We start from the raw sequence: 17,506 nt of genomic DNA on the forward strand, positions 1-17,506 counted from the left end.
GTAGGTAGGAGTATGTTTAAAAGTGAAACCCTTTTCCTTTCCCTAGAAGTACTCTTAAAAAGTTCCTTCCAGGTAGACATGGTGGTTCATGCCTGTAATTCCAGCACTTTGGGAGGCTGAGGTGGGAGGATTGCTTGAACTCACAAGTTTGGGACTAGACTGTGCGATATATTGAGACCATATTTCTACAAAAAAAAAAAAAAATTCTTTAAGTTCCTTCCAAATAGTTTTTATCCATATAAAGCATGGGCACATACACTTATGGAATCACACTACACACAAGTTCTACTGCGGTTTTTCCCCTACATTAGCTTAGACATCTTTCCTAACAGCACGGATAGACAGATCTCTTTCTTTAGAATGATATCATGCCTGGTATTCCACTATGTGATACACTATGATTTCTTAGTTCAACCTCAGCTCATTTCTTTCTTTAGTCTTGTTCTGAACCTCTCCAACAAGAAAAGCAAATCAAACCACACACACACACACACACACACACAGAGAGAGAGAGAGAGAGAGAGAGAGAGAGATACAGATACAGATACAGAATATCCACTTCAAGAAAGCTTTACTATCCCAGCACTTTAGAAGGCTGAGACAGGAGGATTGCTTCAGCCCAAGAGTTCAAGACCACCCTGGGCAACATAGTGATACCTCCTCTCTATTAAAAATAAAAAAATTTAGCTGGCTGTGGTGATGCACACCTGTGGTCCCAGCTACTCGTGAGGCTGAAGTGGTAGGATCCCTTGAGCCTAGGAGGTCAGGGCTGCAGTGAGCCATGGTAACACCACTGCACTCCAGCTTGTGTGACAGCAAGAGTATATAAAAAAAGAAAAACAATGAAAAATAAAGCAAGCTTTACTGTGAATTCAAATTGTTCAGAAGAGTCAGGAGGCTAGTAGCCTCATGTTGACTCTCTGGAGAGAATCACAAAAGCTCTGTAAAAGAGAAACATTTCTTTCTAGAACTACCTGAAGCAGCAGATAATCCACCTTGAGATTTTTTAAGGTCTCATAATGCTGCTAGCACTTCAGCCTTGAAGCGTAATCTCCTGCCCAGAATCTCAGGTCAACACATACAGGAAGATTCAAGAGAAAAAGGACATATTTTCTCTATGACACACCAGGGGAAAGGGGAAATGAGGAATTAATACATATCTTTTATCTGATCTATTTCTGAGGTAATATAAATATGCAGAGTTGCCCAATACCTCAACTCAGGCCCCAGTGTAGACCTAACTTAGCCAGACACATCAAGGTACAAAAACATAGTATAACCAATATAAGTACTCTTGACACCCATGTTTTACAAGAAACTGTACAAATGCAAGTAGTATATGATCCATCTGTGCCCTCAAGCAGCTTACACAGCATACATGTTTGAGATGTTGATTAAACTTCAAGACAACAACAACATAAGAGAGTGGATCATTAGTTGCCAAATGCCAGGAAAATCCAGACACATGATACGAATGAGAAGCCATCTGAGGATGGCTCATCATGGAGCCCTGGAGGCCCCTTGAGGAAGCAGAGTCTTTCACATTAACATGGTGCATTCTTCATAGCAGCATTTGGAACCACACCAGACCCACAGCACTACAGGGTGGGGCATGGCTGGATCTAACCACTCAGTCCAGCTTCCTGGTGTTAGTGTAGCTGAAATACCTTACTAGTTGAATTTGGCTTTTTACTCACTGCAACCTCTGCCTCCCGGGTTCAAGCGATTCTCCTGCCTCAGCCTCCTGAGTAGCTGGGATTATAGGCATCCACCACCATACCCAGCTAATTTTTTATATTTTTAGTAGAGATGGGGTTTCATCGTGTTGGTCAGGCTGATCTTTAAACTCCTGACCTCAGGTGATCCACCCACATCGGCCTCCCAAAGTGCTGGGATTACAGGCATGAACCACCACAACCAGCTCCTGATGAGAGTCTTAAACCAGAGTTTAAGACTGGGCAAGTGGCATGTGGCTGTAGTCCCAACTACTTTGGAGTGTGAGGCAGGAGGATCGCTTAAGCTCAGGAGTTCAAGACCAGCCTGGGCAACAAGGCAAGACCCCCATCTCTAAAAAGCAAAAACAAGAAAACCCGGATTTTATACTAGATGGAATACATCTATAATCATATCATTTGCAGAAGAGACCATTTATCTAGAGGTAAGTTATAGTCGAAGTTGTTTCATACATCACACATAGAGATTAATTTTTATATTCTCTTTCTGTAGGTCTAAATTACATTATTATGGGCCAAGTAGGTGAAGATGGGCAAGGCAGAATCATGCCAAACAGTTTTATCATGATGTTCAAGACCAAGAATCAGAAGCTCCTGAATGCCTTAAAAAACAAGCAATGTTAACAGTGAACTGTGTCCATTTAAGCTGTATTCTGCCATTGCCTTTGAAAGATCTATTTTCTCTCAGTAGAAAAAAAATTCTTATAAAATTACATATTCTGAAAGAGCATTCCAAAAGATGGGACTGATTGACTCTTCACTCTGATGGAGGTCTGAGGCCTCCGAGATAGCTGAGGGAAGTTCTTGGCCTGCTCTGAGAGGAGCAGCTATCTGACTGGAAACCTGCCGACTAAGTGTGCTGAGAGGAAGCTGGAAGTGTCAAGCGTTGACAGCTTGGGAACAGTTTATTTATACATCTCTGTAAAAGGATATTTTAGAACTGAGTTGTGTGAAGATGTCAAAAAGAGGTTTTAGAAGTGCGATATTTATAGTGATATTTGTTTCACCTTCAAGCCTTTGCCCTAAGGTGTTACAATCTTGTCTTGCATTTTCTAAATCAATGCTTAATAAAATATTTTTAAAGGATTACAGAACAGCCACGAAACTTCTTTTTATACATAGTGGGACACTGTACAAGGAATAGTCCCTTTTAGCAATAAGAATATTGTTATTTATGCATAAGATTGCCTTCGTATCAATTTACGGTTTGCTAAAAGAGCATTCCAAGAATTTCAGGCACTAAATGGATCCAGTAATATCAATTCTTCTCGCTGCAGAAACAGAATGTAAGTGCTAGAATAAAATCTCTCAGGGACCTAGTACACACTCTCTCATTTTATAATTGAAACGGAAGCTCAGGTATGTTTAGTGACTTGCCAGAGCACACGTCTCCTAAGAGACAAAACAATCAAGCTGAAGAGTGGTAATTCCAAACCCTGTGCCCTCACTGCCACTAGAAGAGCCTTCCCTACTCCCAGAGGAAAGAGGAAAGCCCTCTTATCCTGATTTGAAGAGTTAAGTACTAAGTACTAGTACTTAGGCTAGTAAATACTAGCCTATGTAACTGGTAATTTTATAGAACTTGAAATTAGCTTGACACTCCTACCCTGTTCATCCCCAGTTACCTGGATCAGGTAGCTAAGAGCCTTTGAGAAATCTCTTTTCACTCATTAGTGGAAGAACAGCAAAGGGACATCATTCACACAGAGCTGCTTAAGGCACAGCTGTGTGAGTGCAGCAACCAGCCCTGCAGGAGCTTTTCAGCCAGGAGGAGTGGAAGAGCGGACAGCCATCCCTATCCAAAGAAGGCTGAAAGAACATTAGGGATGAACAAAGATGTGGGTCACAAACTTCCACGGTAGAAGCAAAGTGGTAGAAATAAGGGAAAATACTCTTTTAGAGGAAAACAATAACTTCTGGTCCTAGGATGACCAGACATTTAAAGGGTGGCAAAATAGAAGTTCAATATGAACATTCCCTCTGTTATGGCAGCTGGGTGAGCATAAGGAAGCAACAAAACTGGGCTGGCAGGCAGGTCAGAAACCACTTATATACTTTCCCACTGAGATGCCATCAGTACCAGGGAATTCTGCATCTGAGGAAGTGGATGAACTAGAAGACTGATGATGGCGGGTGGCTGGCTTCCCTGGCCAGTGCCAGCTTTTAGAAAATTCTCTCAGCCAGCTGAACTTCACCGACCAGCTGCACCCAGCCAGGACCTAACTACGGACTCCTCATTGATTCCAGCCTTCTCAAGGTAAGTCGCTTCCCTTCAAGGATACGTGTTCTGGGACTTAGGAGGGAATCCTAAAGATTTCGGTATTTTTCCTTTCTGAATAGAATCTCCTATTGGTGAATTACAAGTAGCATGCTGGCAGTTATCTTACCTCCTGCATGACCAGAAAGATTTCTTCAGGTGAGTGGGGGCTTGAGTCATAGTGGGGTAAAAATTGAGAGGAGTAATCTAAACTATTCGTACTCTTGATGTCTCCAACACAGTATTTTACAACTGTTTAGAGGATTCACAGTTCGCAGTGTATGGCACTGGTTTGTCTTTTACTTCAGTTATTCAAAACATAAGCTGAATAGTGAAGCTGCTCTTTCTAGAATAACAACTACTTTGTAACTTCTTTCCTGTTTATAAAATCATTTTTCTGGCCGGGCGCGGTGGCTGTAATCCCAGCACTTTGGGAGGCCGAGGCGGGTGGATCACGAGGTCAAGAGATCGAGACCATCCTGGTCAACATGGTGAAACCCCGTCTCTACTAAAATACAAAAAAATTGGCCGGGCGCGGTGGCTCAAGCCTGTAATCCTCGCACTTTGGGAGGCCGAGGCGGGTGGATCACGAGGTCGAGAGATCGAGACCATCCTGGTCAACATGGTGAAACCCCGTCTCTACTAAAAGTGCAAAAAATTAGCTGGGCATGGTGGCACGTGCCTGTAATCCCAGCTACTCAGGAGGCTGAGGCAGGAGAATTGCCTGAACCCAGGAGGCGGAGGTTGCGGTGAGCCGAGATCGCGCCATTGCACTCCAGCCTGGGTAACAAGAGCAAAACTCCGTCTCCAAAAAAAAATAAAAAAATAAAATAAAATAAAATCATTTTTCTATGGTTTGAATGTGTCCTCCCAACTTAATCTGTTGGAAAGTAAATCCTCAATTCAACAGTGTTGAGAGGTGGGCTCTTTTATGAGGCAGAGCCCTCACCAATGGATTCACGCCATTATCATGGGAGTGGGTTAGTTATGGTGCAAATGGATTCTTGGGAAAAGGATGAATTTGTCCCCTGTATCCCCCCTCCATCCTTCTCTTTCTCTTTTGGGTATGTACATGTGTTCATGTGCTCTCTTGCCTTTCTGCCTTCTGCCAAGGGATAATGCTGGGAGAAGGCCCTCACCAGATGCAGGCCCTTGACTTTGGACTTACCGGCCTCCAGAACTGTAAGAAATAAATATTTGTTCTTAATAAATTACTCAGTCTCAGATTTTCTGTTATAACAGCACAGAACAGACTAAGACACCTTGATTTTGACTCAGGTTCAGTTTTCTTAGTATAACTAAGAAATTTGAGGGAGTTAAGACTACCTAACTTCTGGGATCTCATACTATTTTCTATTTTATGAATTGTTTATTTTTCAACAGTAGTTGATAAGGTTTTGTTTTTAAGTCTTTATACTTGGGGAATCAAATACACATGAAGAATGAGTAGGTGATCATACTAACATAGCACAAAACATTTCAAAATTATAAATCTCACTGTTTCAGAGCCTCTCGCTAGCTTGATTTTCATCCTTTGAATTCCTGTAGCAAACATATAAGAATCTTGCCAAATTCCCATGTCTTAAATTCTGCCATTTATTTACTTGCAAGTTAACCTTAATTGGAAGACATTTACCTTCCTCTCTTTCATTTGTTAATAGAATACTGCTACCAGGCTCCCATTTCCTTCTGGACTATTTAAATGATACCAACTAATGACAAAAAAAACTCCCTTAAAGAAAAGCCCTATAATTAAACAGCCACTAATAAGGAAGTTCTAATGTGAGTTAAGTAATATTAATCAGAAACACCTTTTGCTTGAATCCATGAATTCAGGTGAATGGGGGCTTTAATTTATATATTTTTATATAAATGCAAGCCAAAAAAAAAATGCAATTAAAATGAATTCAATTAGCAAGCAAACATTTTTAAGAAAGATTTGGCCTAAGTAAAGACCTCACGCTGAGAGAGAGAAAGATAAAAGTATTAACTTAGGACTTTGATAACTTAAGTATTTACATTAATTTATCTAGGGTAGTATAAAATAATAATAAAAATACAGCATCAACATTTGAAACCAGCAGGGAGAAAAAAAGAATAAATTAAAGAAAGTGAAACTAGGAAAAATACAACAAAATAAGGTAAAAATACGAACATACTAATAATTTCAATAAACAGCTAAACTAAATACTGAAAGTTGTAAGTCAAAATGGTCAGACTGGCTTAGAAAAAATATTTGAAAGAGACATCTAAAACTTGAGAACACAGAAAAGTTGAGAGGAAAAGGATAGAAAAAGATAAATATGGTTTACCAGGCAAACATTAACCAAAACAAAAATGGTATGATTTTATTAATACTAGAAAAAAAATACCTCAAGGCATAACTCCAGATGAAGAGAGTTACAAGGAGATACAACAATTCTAAATTTGCACACAGCTAATAATATTCTTCAAAATATGTAACTAAATCCGAGATAGTATAAATAGAAATGGACAAGTTTATCATCATAATGGGAGGTTTTAACATATTTATCTCAATAAGTGACAGATTTAAAAGACAAAACATTAAAAATGTAGAAGTGTTGAACCACACAGTTAGCTAGATGTACCTAACACCCATATATAGAACAGAACCAAGGATACATTATTTTGAGCTCTTAATGGAACAGTTTCAAAACTTGCCCACTCACTGCACCATGAAGCAAATTCCAACAAATTTCAAACAACGAGTATCAAACAGATACGTTTCTCCAAAAACATTAAACAACTAGAATTTAATAACAAAATGTAAACAATAACAAAAAAGTAAGAAAAAAATTAGAAATTAAGAAATGTACTTTCAATTCACAATAAAAAAGAAACCATAATGGAAAACAAAATATTAAAAGCTGAACAATAGAAAAACTGCATTTTAAAATGTATGAAATGCAGCTTAAACAACACTTTAAAATTTATAATTTTACATGTTTACATTATAAAAGAAAAGGTGGAAATTAATTTGTGAATGATACAAATTGGGAACTTAGTAAAAGGGAAACAGAATAAGCTTTTCAAAGGTAGGAGAAAATCCCATAGAGCAGAAATTGAATAAAATTGTAATCTTAAATAATAGAAAAAAAGGAAAGCCAAATGTTGGTTCTTTAAAATGATTAATATAATTGACAAAACTGACCAGATTAAGCAAGAAAAGAAGTAAAAATGGGTAAGTAAACCAATTTAGTATTGAAAAAGGACCCTTACTGCAGATTTTTCAGAATTTTAAAAGGTAATAAGATACTGTGAACCGCTTTATGCTCATAGATTTGAAAACTAGATACAGTGGACAAATTCCTAGGGGTAGAGGTGAAGGTGGGCATTGAGAATGTAACACAGACTCAAGTAGAAATAGAATACCTAAATACTCCTATAACCATTAAATAAATTAATCAGTAGCTTAAAATATTTCTTCAAATGAAGCTCCAGGTCTAGATGGTTTTAATTGGAAGGCCTACCAAACATTTAAGTGGTAAATACTATCAATCTAACAAACTATTCCAGAGTATACAATCTAATAAACTATTCCAGAGTATACAAACTATTCAGCAATTCTTTTTATGAGATTAATATAACCTTAACACCAAAACTTTAGCAGACAGTAGCGACAGGAAAATCTCCAGTCCTTCCACCTATGAACATAAGTGCAAAAACTCTAAACAAAATATGGTCAAACAAAATTCAGCAAACGAAACAGATCATGATCAAGATGGGCTTATCCCAAGGATGTATGGTTGATTTAACATTATAAAATCAATGAACATACTTTACAGAATTAATAGATAGATCTGCAATATTAACTAGGGAGACTGAGGTGCAATGAAACATTCAGGCTCTCAAAAGCACCACAGATCTTTCTTGGTACCAATGTCCTCAGAAGGATATAGCACAGGGACGAGAATTTAACAGCAGGACAGGGTCAAAATTTCTTTTTCTGTGAGAATCCCTGTAGCAGTCTGGCAGAAGTTTACACAGCCAAACATTCGCTGTTTTCTTTGGCCTCCTTAGATGATGTCTCAGAATCAAGGAGAAAAGAAAGATTCAGTCAGGTGAATGCAAGTGGGTGTAGACACAACAGCTGAAAGGTCACGTCTCCACAGAATCCATTATCTCTTACAACTCCATAAGCATAGCTTCCTGACTCCTCATAGACGACGTGCCTGGTTCTAAGAGCTGTGCGCTCAGGAAAGCACAGCCAATGTCTCCCCATCAGGGATTCAGAGTTCAAGGATAGTTCCTTCTAATCCAGATGCAGTTTACCTATCAGGGCTCGTTTTTACCATAAGCAAGTTTGCCTAGCAACATAGTTGACATACTGTATTATCAGATTACTAGGTAAGCTAAACTACAGTTAAACGAAGGTCAAACTCTTAATAGAATGGGGAAAGGTACTGATAAGCCCTATTCACAATAGATGGAGAACATTCATTTGATTTTAATAATGCAGAAAAAGCATTTACTCTTAATACAACATTTATTCCTGACAAAAAAATTAGCCCTGAGCAAACTATGAATAGAAAGGAATGTCCTTAAGTTGGCAAGAAAATCTGCAGCAAACCTCATGCTTAATAGTGAAATAGTGAAAACATTTCTGTTAAGATCAGTGGTAAGACAGGAATGCCTGAAACTGTCATATTAGAAATTATGTACTAAAGGATCTAGACAGTGTGGTAAGGTAAGAAAATGAAATACATGATGTAAGGATTTGAAAGAGAGAAACAAGACTATTATAGTAGCGAGATGATATGCTTATCCAAATGGAAAAACCCAAGGTAACCTGCAGGTGATTCAAATAGAAAATTTCCTATGCTTATCTCTTAGGTGTATAAAGAAGCCCTAGCCTAAGGGCAAAATATTGAATATTATTTTACCTTTTAAAATTAAGAGCTTTGAATTAAGGGCCCTGAGCATGAACAGCCTCTTTTTTTTTAATTTTGGAGATGGAGTTTCACTCTTGCCCAGGCCGGAGTGAAGTGGCACAATCTCAGCTCACTGCAACCTCTGCCCCCCAGGTTCAAGTGACTCTTCTGCCTCAGCCTCTCGAGTACCTGGGATTACAGGCACCTGCCACCTCACCCGGCTAATTTTTGTAATTTTTGTAGAGATGGGGTTTCACCATGTTGGCCAGGCTGATTTTGAACTCCTGACCTCAGGTGATCCATCCACTGTGGCCTTCCAAAATGCTGGGATTATAGCAGTGAGCCATGGCTCTGGGCCACGAATAGCGTTTTTTTTTTTTTTTTTTTTTTTTTTTTTTTTTTTTACAAAGGCTTTCTGGATGTACAAGTGTGGGGTTGTGTATGGATGCATGGAATTGGGTGTTCTGGCTGAGTAGCTTTGGGATATACATAAAAAGTGTTCTGAAGGATTCTAAAGTTATTTAAAATCCTGGTTATTATTTTTTTTGTCATTTCTCCTTTTTAAAAACAATGTCAACAATTAAGTTTAAAAGGCTAAAATTTTATTAGATATAAATGTGAAACATCTTTTGCCTGAAGGATGTCCCAGTAGCATTCTAATACTAAGATTGGGCTAGATTTCAACAGTGAGATGAAGCTTTTAAGTATAGAAACCTATAAAGAACATTTCCAAGTTGAAAGTAAGCCTTCGTACATCTGATTAATTCATCTCACACACACACACACACACACACACACACACACACACACACACACACTGTTATTAATAGCAACATTAAGCACGTAAGAGCCTCTTGGGTGAAGAGGAAAAAGACTTGGATTCTCATTCACAGTGTGGCACCAGGAGGACTTTAGTTTCCTTATCTGTAACATGAGGAAATTGAATTGGATCCTTTCTGAGATCCCTTATGGTCTTAAGTAGTTTTTGGATCCTTGAGTATTCAAAATTTTTTTTTTTTTTTTTTTTTTGAGATGGAGTCTCACTATGTTGCTGGCGTAATCTCAGCTCAGTGCAACCTCTGCCTCCCAGGTTCAAGAGATTCCCATCTCAGCCTCCTGAGTAGTTGGGATAATAGGCATGCACCACCATGCCCAGCTAATTTTTGTATTTTTAGTAGAAAAAGGGTTTCACTATGTTGGCTGGGCTGGTCTCCCGCCAACTCCTTACCTCAGGTGAAGTGATCTACCTCCTAAAGTGCTGGGATTACCGGCATGAGCCACCGCACCTGCTGAATATTCAGACTGATTAGGATAGAAAGCAGCACAGCAATGAAATTCACCAGTCTGCTCTAAACACTCTGTTCCCTTTGGGCCTGGCTATTACTTTCTGAGGCTAACTCCCCTTTCCTACGGTGTTCACTACCTACCTGTCCATCCTCTCCCTCCAACTCTTCCTCAACTTGCTGGTCTCTGCTTGATGCTCATCATAAAAGACTAACAAATTAGTCATTTAGAAAAGTAGGGACTTAAGTTCTGCTTGCTGACCAAGATGAACCTGTAATGAGAAAGAAATTAAAAAATGGAAAGCTTTTGGATATATATTGACTGATAGGAAAAATAAATCGAATTCAGTATCTCAAGTCAGTCAGCATAAAAGCTTGAACAAATTACTCAGAATGTTAGTTTTCCTGTGTATTAAATTAGAAGGTTGAAGTCGGGAATCTAAGTTTTCTTTTAATCCAGTTTGAGAAAATAGGATCTGGAGCACACAATAGTTAAAGTATTTGATAAACTAGATGCCATTCCTAGAATATTTACACTAATGGATAATGGCTAAATTTTCATTCAATAACTTTGTGCCATTCATCATTAACACCATACTTAAGAGTGAGGATACAGAAGAGGATTAAGAGACCTGTTCCATCCGGTGCCTAGTCTTGCTTTATGGCTTTTCAAAAGAAAGAGGCTGGGTGTGGTAGCACACTTCTGTAGTCCCAGCTACTTGGGAGGCTGAGGTAGGAGGTTCTCTTTAGCTCAGGAGTTGGAGACTATAGTGTGCTATGATGGCACCTATGAATAGCCACTGTACTCCAGCCTGGGTAATATTGTGAGACTCTGTCACTGGGGTTGGCAGGGTGGGTGGGGGAAGAAGACATCTGCATTCAAGCAAACACAGAAAACATTGTGATTGCTTTTTTCTGTTGAAATGAAAATGGAAGAAATGAATTTTAAAATGAGAAGTTGAATTACCTCACAGAATTAATTTGTGAATGAGTTACTGAGGCCATTTGTGTATTTTCCTGCTTAAATTTGTGTTAAAACAGCACTAAATCATTTTGTCTGTCAGTAAATTTGCCTAAAATTGAAGGATGGGTTAAATAACCTTTCTAATGGGAAAAGAGAGGAGAGAGAATATTCCAGATTGCTATTAGCAGGATGAAAAAAATGGACTTACTTGTCATGAATTGGATTGGTTAGGATAGTTGTTTTGCTTTTTTTTTAAACGTACATTTACCTCTTATGCAAATCTGCTGTTTTGCCTCTTGTATTACTATAATTTAATTTATATCAGACATCATATCTCTTAAAGATGGTTATTTTTAAAGCATTAATTAGCATATAAAATTTTTCCTAATTTATATATTGCATATCTGAAGTACTTATTTCAATCTGTGGGGAAAACAGAATAGGAAGAAACAATGTGAAATTATCAAATGAAGAGAAACACTGTAATGGGAAGTTCTTCTAAGTGTATCCTACAGAAACAATTTGTTTACAAATGGGGCCATGATGCCAGAAAACTAATAAATTAACTTACAAATGAGAAATTCAGAGCATTGACTATCCCTGATAGGAGTACTAATTTCTCAGTGTAATCTGAATAACTAGACCCAGCTGATTTACTCCCAGGACCTATACCCTCAATTTATCAGGCATTTTATACATGCATTTTCAGAGCAAAACAAAAAGTTTAAATAGTCTAAGGAATCAAAGAAGGTTTTATCAGGTAGAAAAGAGATAATAAGTATTAATAATGAGATTAATAAGAGCACTTCCACTTTTATCATTTTTTAAGAAAGACTGTCAAAGGTTAGTTGGTTTGTATCCCTCAAACAATAATAACGACCCCTAGTTACTTTTAGGAAAATGTTAAGCTTTGAAATCTGAACACATAACTAATGATCAAGCAAACTGGTCTTCATTGGGATTGCCTGAGAGTAGAACCTCATTCTATTCTTTTAGTTATTAATGTATAATGCTATTAGGTTTCAATGCTAAAAACTATAAAACATTACAAAGGGAAATTAAAGAAGACTTCAATAGATGAGAAGCTACATCATGTTGATGGTTTAGACCAACACTGTTTAGATGTCAATTCTTCCCAAACTGGTCTCTCATTTCAATGAAATTCCGATCAAAATCCAACAGTTTTCTTCTTTTTTGTAGAAATTAAGAGATTACAAAATTTAAATGAAAACTCATAGAATTTAAATGGCAAAAATAATTTTGAAACAGTAATAGGAAGTTATTCACCTTGGCATTTATTACTGTACCTCACTGTGCTGTGTGAGTGATGGGCTACCAACTTGCATATGCAAGCACTGCTTTCTTTGGCAGTGGTAATGAATTGTAAGATTCCTGTGTTATTTTCTTGTTTATTTTAGTATGTTGTAGCATTATATTTTAGATTTTTTTGTCTGGTTTATTAAGGAATAATTTCTATACATTAAAATACACTCTTTTTAAGTGTACAGTTTGATGAGTTATGCAGTCAATCATCTCCTAGACCACTAAACCCTGGTAGTCAGTGATCTGATTTCAGTTCCTATAGTTTGTCTTTTCTAGAATGTCATATAAATGGAACCATACAGTATTGCAGCCTTTTGTGACTGGCTTCTTTCACTGAGTTTTAAAATTCATCCATGCTATTGCATATATCAGCAGTTTGTTCCCATGGTGGCTTTATGATGTATCAACTTCGCTAGGCCTAATTATGTTTCCCAAAATTCCCTTCCTTGTATGCTTCCAGTTAAAAGAGACATTTTAGTGTGAGACTGGAGAGCAGAGGTGAACCAGCAGCCATTTTGTTCTTGATGTGGGCACTTCTGCAGCTCACACGTGCTGTAACTTATCTGCTGGTTCGCTTTGCTAATGTGGGGCAGCAGCCAGGCCTACAGCTGACCCTCCTTTCCTTGGATCCTTCTTCAGCTTCTCTGATTCCTGGGCCAAGTGAATAGCAACACACTTGCAAAAGCAAGTGGCAAAGGGCAACACTTATCCCACAGGCCATCACATCCTAAGGCTGGAGATATGAGGAGTGACCTGGGACTCGGTCTGTCTTCCTGGGTTCGTTTGTCTCTGATCTCTCCTACTTGACATCCTTCTTTTCTTCCCACTGGCCTATTCTATGAACTTCCAGCTCCACTTCAGCATTAGTTAAAAAAGAAACAGAGACTGCTTACCAACTCTAACAATCGTGTAACATCAGATCAGTGTAAACAAATCACTCTCGACACATATACATGTGTCCCTGAAAATATCCTAGTAGCTCTGTTTCTCTGATTGTGACTGATACAATTCCATTTTATTGCTGAATAGATTTTCATTGTATGGATGTACAATTTGCTGATCCACTCACTAGTTAATGGACATTTGGTTGTTTTCAGTTTGATACCATGAATAATGCTTCTATAAATGTTCACATACAGGTCTTTGTGTTGGCAGATGAATTCAAAACATGGTACAGTAGTCCCCACTTATCTACAGGGCATATGCCCCAAGACCCCAGTGGATGCCTGAAACCACAGATATTACTAAGCCCAACTGCCGTCAACTGGGACACGTTTCTGTTCATACCATCCACCCACAAATGTAATGCCTTTTCCATCTTAACTAAGTACTTCCCACACTGTGGCTGTACCTTTTGCAGTTTCAGGTGTGACAGCAAAATTAGCACAGATTTTTTTTTTCCTTTTTCACAATTTTTTAGACAAAAGATTCATTGTTACTATAGATGTTACCATAGATACATTTTTTTTTCTCTTTCCTTAAGTTCCTTAAGTCAAGAGCTTTCACCTTTTCACTTAAAGGAAGCAGGCTACAGCTTCTCTTTGGCATATTTGAATTGTCTGCATGACAACTCTTGTACTTTGTGGCCATTATAAAGTAAAATTAGGATTACATATAAAGCAAGGGTTACACAAGCAGTGGGATGCCATGACAATCAATCTGATAACAGAGAATGATGCTAAGTGATTAAGTGGTAGATAGTATATACTGTGTGGATATGCTGAACAAAGGGATGATTCATGCTCAGGCAGGATGGCATAGGATTTCATCATGTGACGCAGAATAGTGAACATTTAGAACTTAAGAACTGTCTGAGCATGGAGGCTCATACCTGTAATTCCAGCAGTTTGGCAGGCTGAGGCAGGAGGATCGCTTGGGCCCAGGAGTTCGAAGCTGTAGTGAGCTATGATCATGCCACTGCAGAGTGAGCGTGGGCAGAGAGAGACCCTGTCTCTAAAAAACAAACAAACAAATAAAAACTTTAAAAATTATTTCTGGACTTTTTCATTCAATATTTTTGGACTATGATTAACTGTGGGTAACTGAAACCATGGAAAGTGAAACTGCAGATAAAGGGGGCCTACTGTATATTTCAACTTTTTGAAACTGGTAACACAATGGACAGACTATCAATTTATAATATAATGTCAAGTTTTATTCACCTTTTTTCTTACAATATGCTGTCATTCAAAATGTACCTCATAAGCAACTCAACTCATGCATACAGTAGGTACTCTATAAATGTTTTAATAATAATTAGGTATTTTTTAGAATGACTAAAAATCCAGATGTAAAATCCCAATTGGGAAGTGCATAATCCCATCGTAGACAAAATATATAACTTTACAATAAACATTTTTATAAGAATTTGCCCAAAAGAGGGATGAGTTAAAATTTGGAAATTAAAAAATAAAAATTCAAATGCAAGATGAAACATAATACTAACCTATTTAGACAATGATCCCTGGATCGGTGGTGCTTACAGACCGAGGGCTACCTGCACCCTGTGGCGTAAGACCATCTGACATTCAGTTAAGAAGAGAATTATATACCTAATACCCTCTTAACTGGAAATGCTTTGATAATATATAAGTAATAGCCTATGAAAAAATTTTAGCTACATCCCTTTATGTGAACACACACAAAAAATTAAATACATATTTTATCCTCTAATTTTAAAAAACCAATGCTTTTCATCTTAAGCAGCAGAAATGATCCACAAAAAAGCATGAAGTCACTCTTACAGAAGCTATGTTAAATTCTGAAAAGTACCTTGGGAGATAAGCTCAAGAACTTTAGTTCAAATATAAAAGAAATCATTGCATTAAAGAGAACTTCCAATGTTTTACAAAAACAAAACAGGTTGTGACTACATGTGATTAAAAAAGTATCTCCTAAAAAAAAAAGTATCTCCTATCTTATAACTATAAACATTCACTCCAACTTGAAAAAAAAGCACTATTATGTTACAAAAAAATTAAAATCAACCAAATGTAAGTAGCTATGCAAACTTATAATTGAATACGCTAGCTAAAAAAAAAATACTGACTATATTTTTCAAAAACTATAAAAATTTAAACATGTAGTATACATGAATACATGGAAATGTATATATGAAGTACTGTTCAGTGAAAAAACATTAAAAATATAAAGTGATTATAAGCATGTAAAAGTAAATATATTACAATAATGAAAACTGAAATTGAATTGACATAAATAGATTCAAATATTAGGGTTTTTTCTTGGTTGCTTAAGATTATAACAAAATACAAAAGAAAAAAAATAGACTACTATTTTAGATAAAATTGTACTCCTAAACAATAAATACTGAACTATATGTGAACTCCTAAAACAGAGATATTTAAAACATAACTTCTATATTTCAAGTGTATCCTATGAAGGACATCAGCCACATATGCTGATCTTGATTTTATAAAACCTTCTCGGCAATGTGTCCATTTATAACTGCCCTTCTTAAACATAAAAACATTTTAAAGCACTGTCCAAGTAAGAAAATCAAGCAGCATGCTAACAAAATCTATCTACTTAATCTGTTTTGCTCCTGCAAAAAGCCACTAACAGAAGGTTTTAAAAAACTAATTCTATATACATACTTTATATAACATATATTTATGCTATAAATATTTTAAAGAATGGCTTTTGCATAATTATTTATTTCAATATATATCTCATTAATTTCATTGCAAGTTATGCAGTTATGCAAGAATTGTCTTTTGGATTTGTTATTGAAAATTATTCTCTTCATGATTTAGAAAATGGTTAATTTCTTGGATAAAACATAGCATATTTGGAAGTCCGAAAGCCAAGTAAATCCCTTATTTCATTTCGAAATTTTGACAGATCTTGGCGCAGTTCGTTTAGATTTTCCACAGTTGCCTGATCTGTACTTTGCATCTTCTGTCTCATGGAAGTCAAGTAACGATGCACTAGGCAGCACATCACTTTTTGATAGTTTTCATCTCTCTTCTGTTTCAAATTTCTCCATTCCTTCAAAACAAACAACAATATGATACTAATGATATGTAGAAACAATATTTAAAGTAAGTAGGCTTCAAAAATACATTCATAGACACAAAGACCTCTTTAAATGCTTTATTAGACGATAGTTTTGCTAGTACATGGTATAGCCTGCATATTTGTTTTATGCATTTAATTTTATGCTTATCTTGACTGAAAAAAGTTAATCTTAGGAATCCTTAGTTTATAGCAGGGACTGGCAAACTACAACCCACAGGCCAAATACGGTCCACACTCTGACTTTACAGCCTGTGAGCTAAGAATAGATTTCACAGATGAACAGTTATCATCAGTTGATGATAAGAACACTAATTTTAAACTCTAAAGTGAAATTGTATCCCCTCCAAAAAGGAATTCCATTTTTTTCACAAGTAGAACTGTATTTTAAAAATTATTACTGTTATTGTTATATTTTGAATTTTATCAATAAAGGTTTTGTGAAAATTTGTTTTCTCTCTTATTATATCACTGCTTACACAATATCTCTGACCTTGTCTTAGCCTGAAAAGTGGAAAATATTTACTATCTGGACCTTTACAGACAAAATTTCCCAACCCCTGGTTTATAGTAACATATATTTAATTATTGATGTACTGTATAACTTTCAAGAAGAACCAGAAAAATATGAGCTGATTCTAGTAGTCATTCCTCAGCTACAGTGACAGAATAGGTATTCCAATTATTTCCTAAGTTTTAAAACTATGAGATGAAATCTTGTATATTGGAGAAGTCTGAAAACTAAAAAAAAACAAAACTCAGTATTATCTCTCACTCTCAATAATTACATATGTATACATATATACATATGTATGTACATATATGTTTGTACATATATATACATATATACATATGTATGTACATATATATATTTTTATATATATATCTTTTTGAGGTAGAGTTCACTCTGTCACCTCGGCTGGAGTATAGTGGCATGATCCTGGCCCACTGCAACCTCCACCTGCTGCATTCAAGCAATCCTTCTGCCTCAGCCTCGTGAGTATCTGTAACTACAGGCC

At 36.7% G+C, this 17,506-nt stretch overlaps 2 protein-coding genes across 7 annotated transcripts in view; one reads left to right on the plus strand and one right to left on the minus strand.

The window, feature by feature from the left end:
- The window catches only part of PCOLCE2 (procollagen C-endopeptidase enhancer 2), a 58,409-nt gene extending 55,582 nt beyond the window's left edge, over positions 1-2,827 (plus strand). The window contains exon 9 of the mRNA XM_039462013.2: positions 2,227-2,827. Within this exon, the coding sequence (XP_039317947.1) occupies positions 2,227-2,357 (131 nt within the window). The 3' untranslated portion in view covers positions 2,358-2,827. The remainder of the gene's footprint in view (positions 1-2,226) is intronic.
- A 4,112-nt stretch (positions 2,828-6,939) lies between these two features.
- The window catches only part of TRPC1 (transient receptor potential cation channel subfamily C member 1), a 90,241-nt gene continuing 79,674 nt past the window's right edge, over positions 6,940-17,506 (minus strand). For 5 of the 6 annotated variants that reach the window (XM_003942567.4, XM_003942566.4, XM_074405793.1 and 2 more), the window contains one exon: positions 14,586-16,460. In XM_003942567.4, the coding sequence (XP_003942616.1) occupies positions 16,233-16,460 (228 nt within the window). In that variant the 3' untranslated portion in view covers positions 14,586-16,232. Of the gene's footprint in view, positions 14,406-14,585; positions 16,461-17,506 lie in introns of those variants that run through there. The other variant, XR_012519226.1, reaches the window with a different exon arrangement.

This window comes from Saimiri boliviensis, chromosome 9 (assembly GCF_048565385.1).
Source record: "Saimiri boliviensis isolate mSaiBol1 chromosome 9, mSaiBol1.pri, whole genome shotgun sequence".
NCBI classification, from domain to species: Eukaryota; Metazoa; Chordata; class Mammalia; order Primates; family Cebidae; genus Saimiri; species Saimiri boliviensis.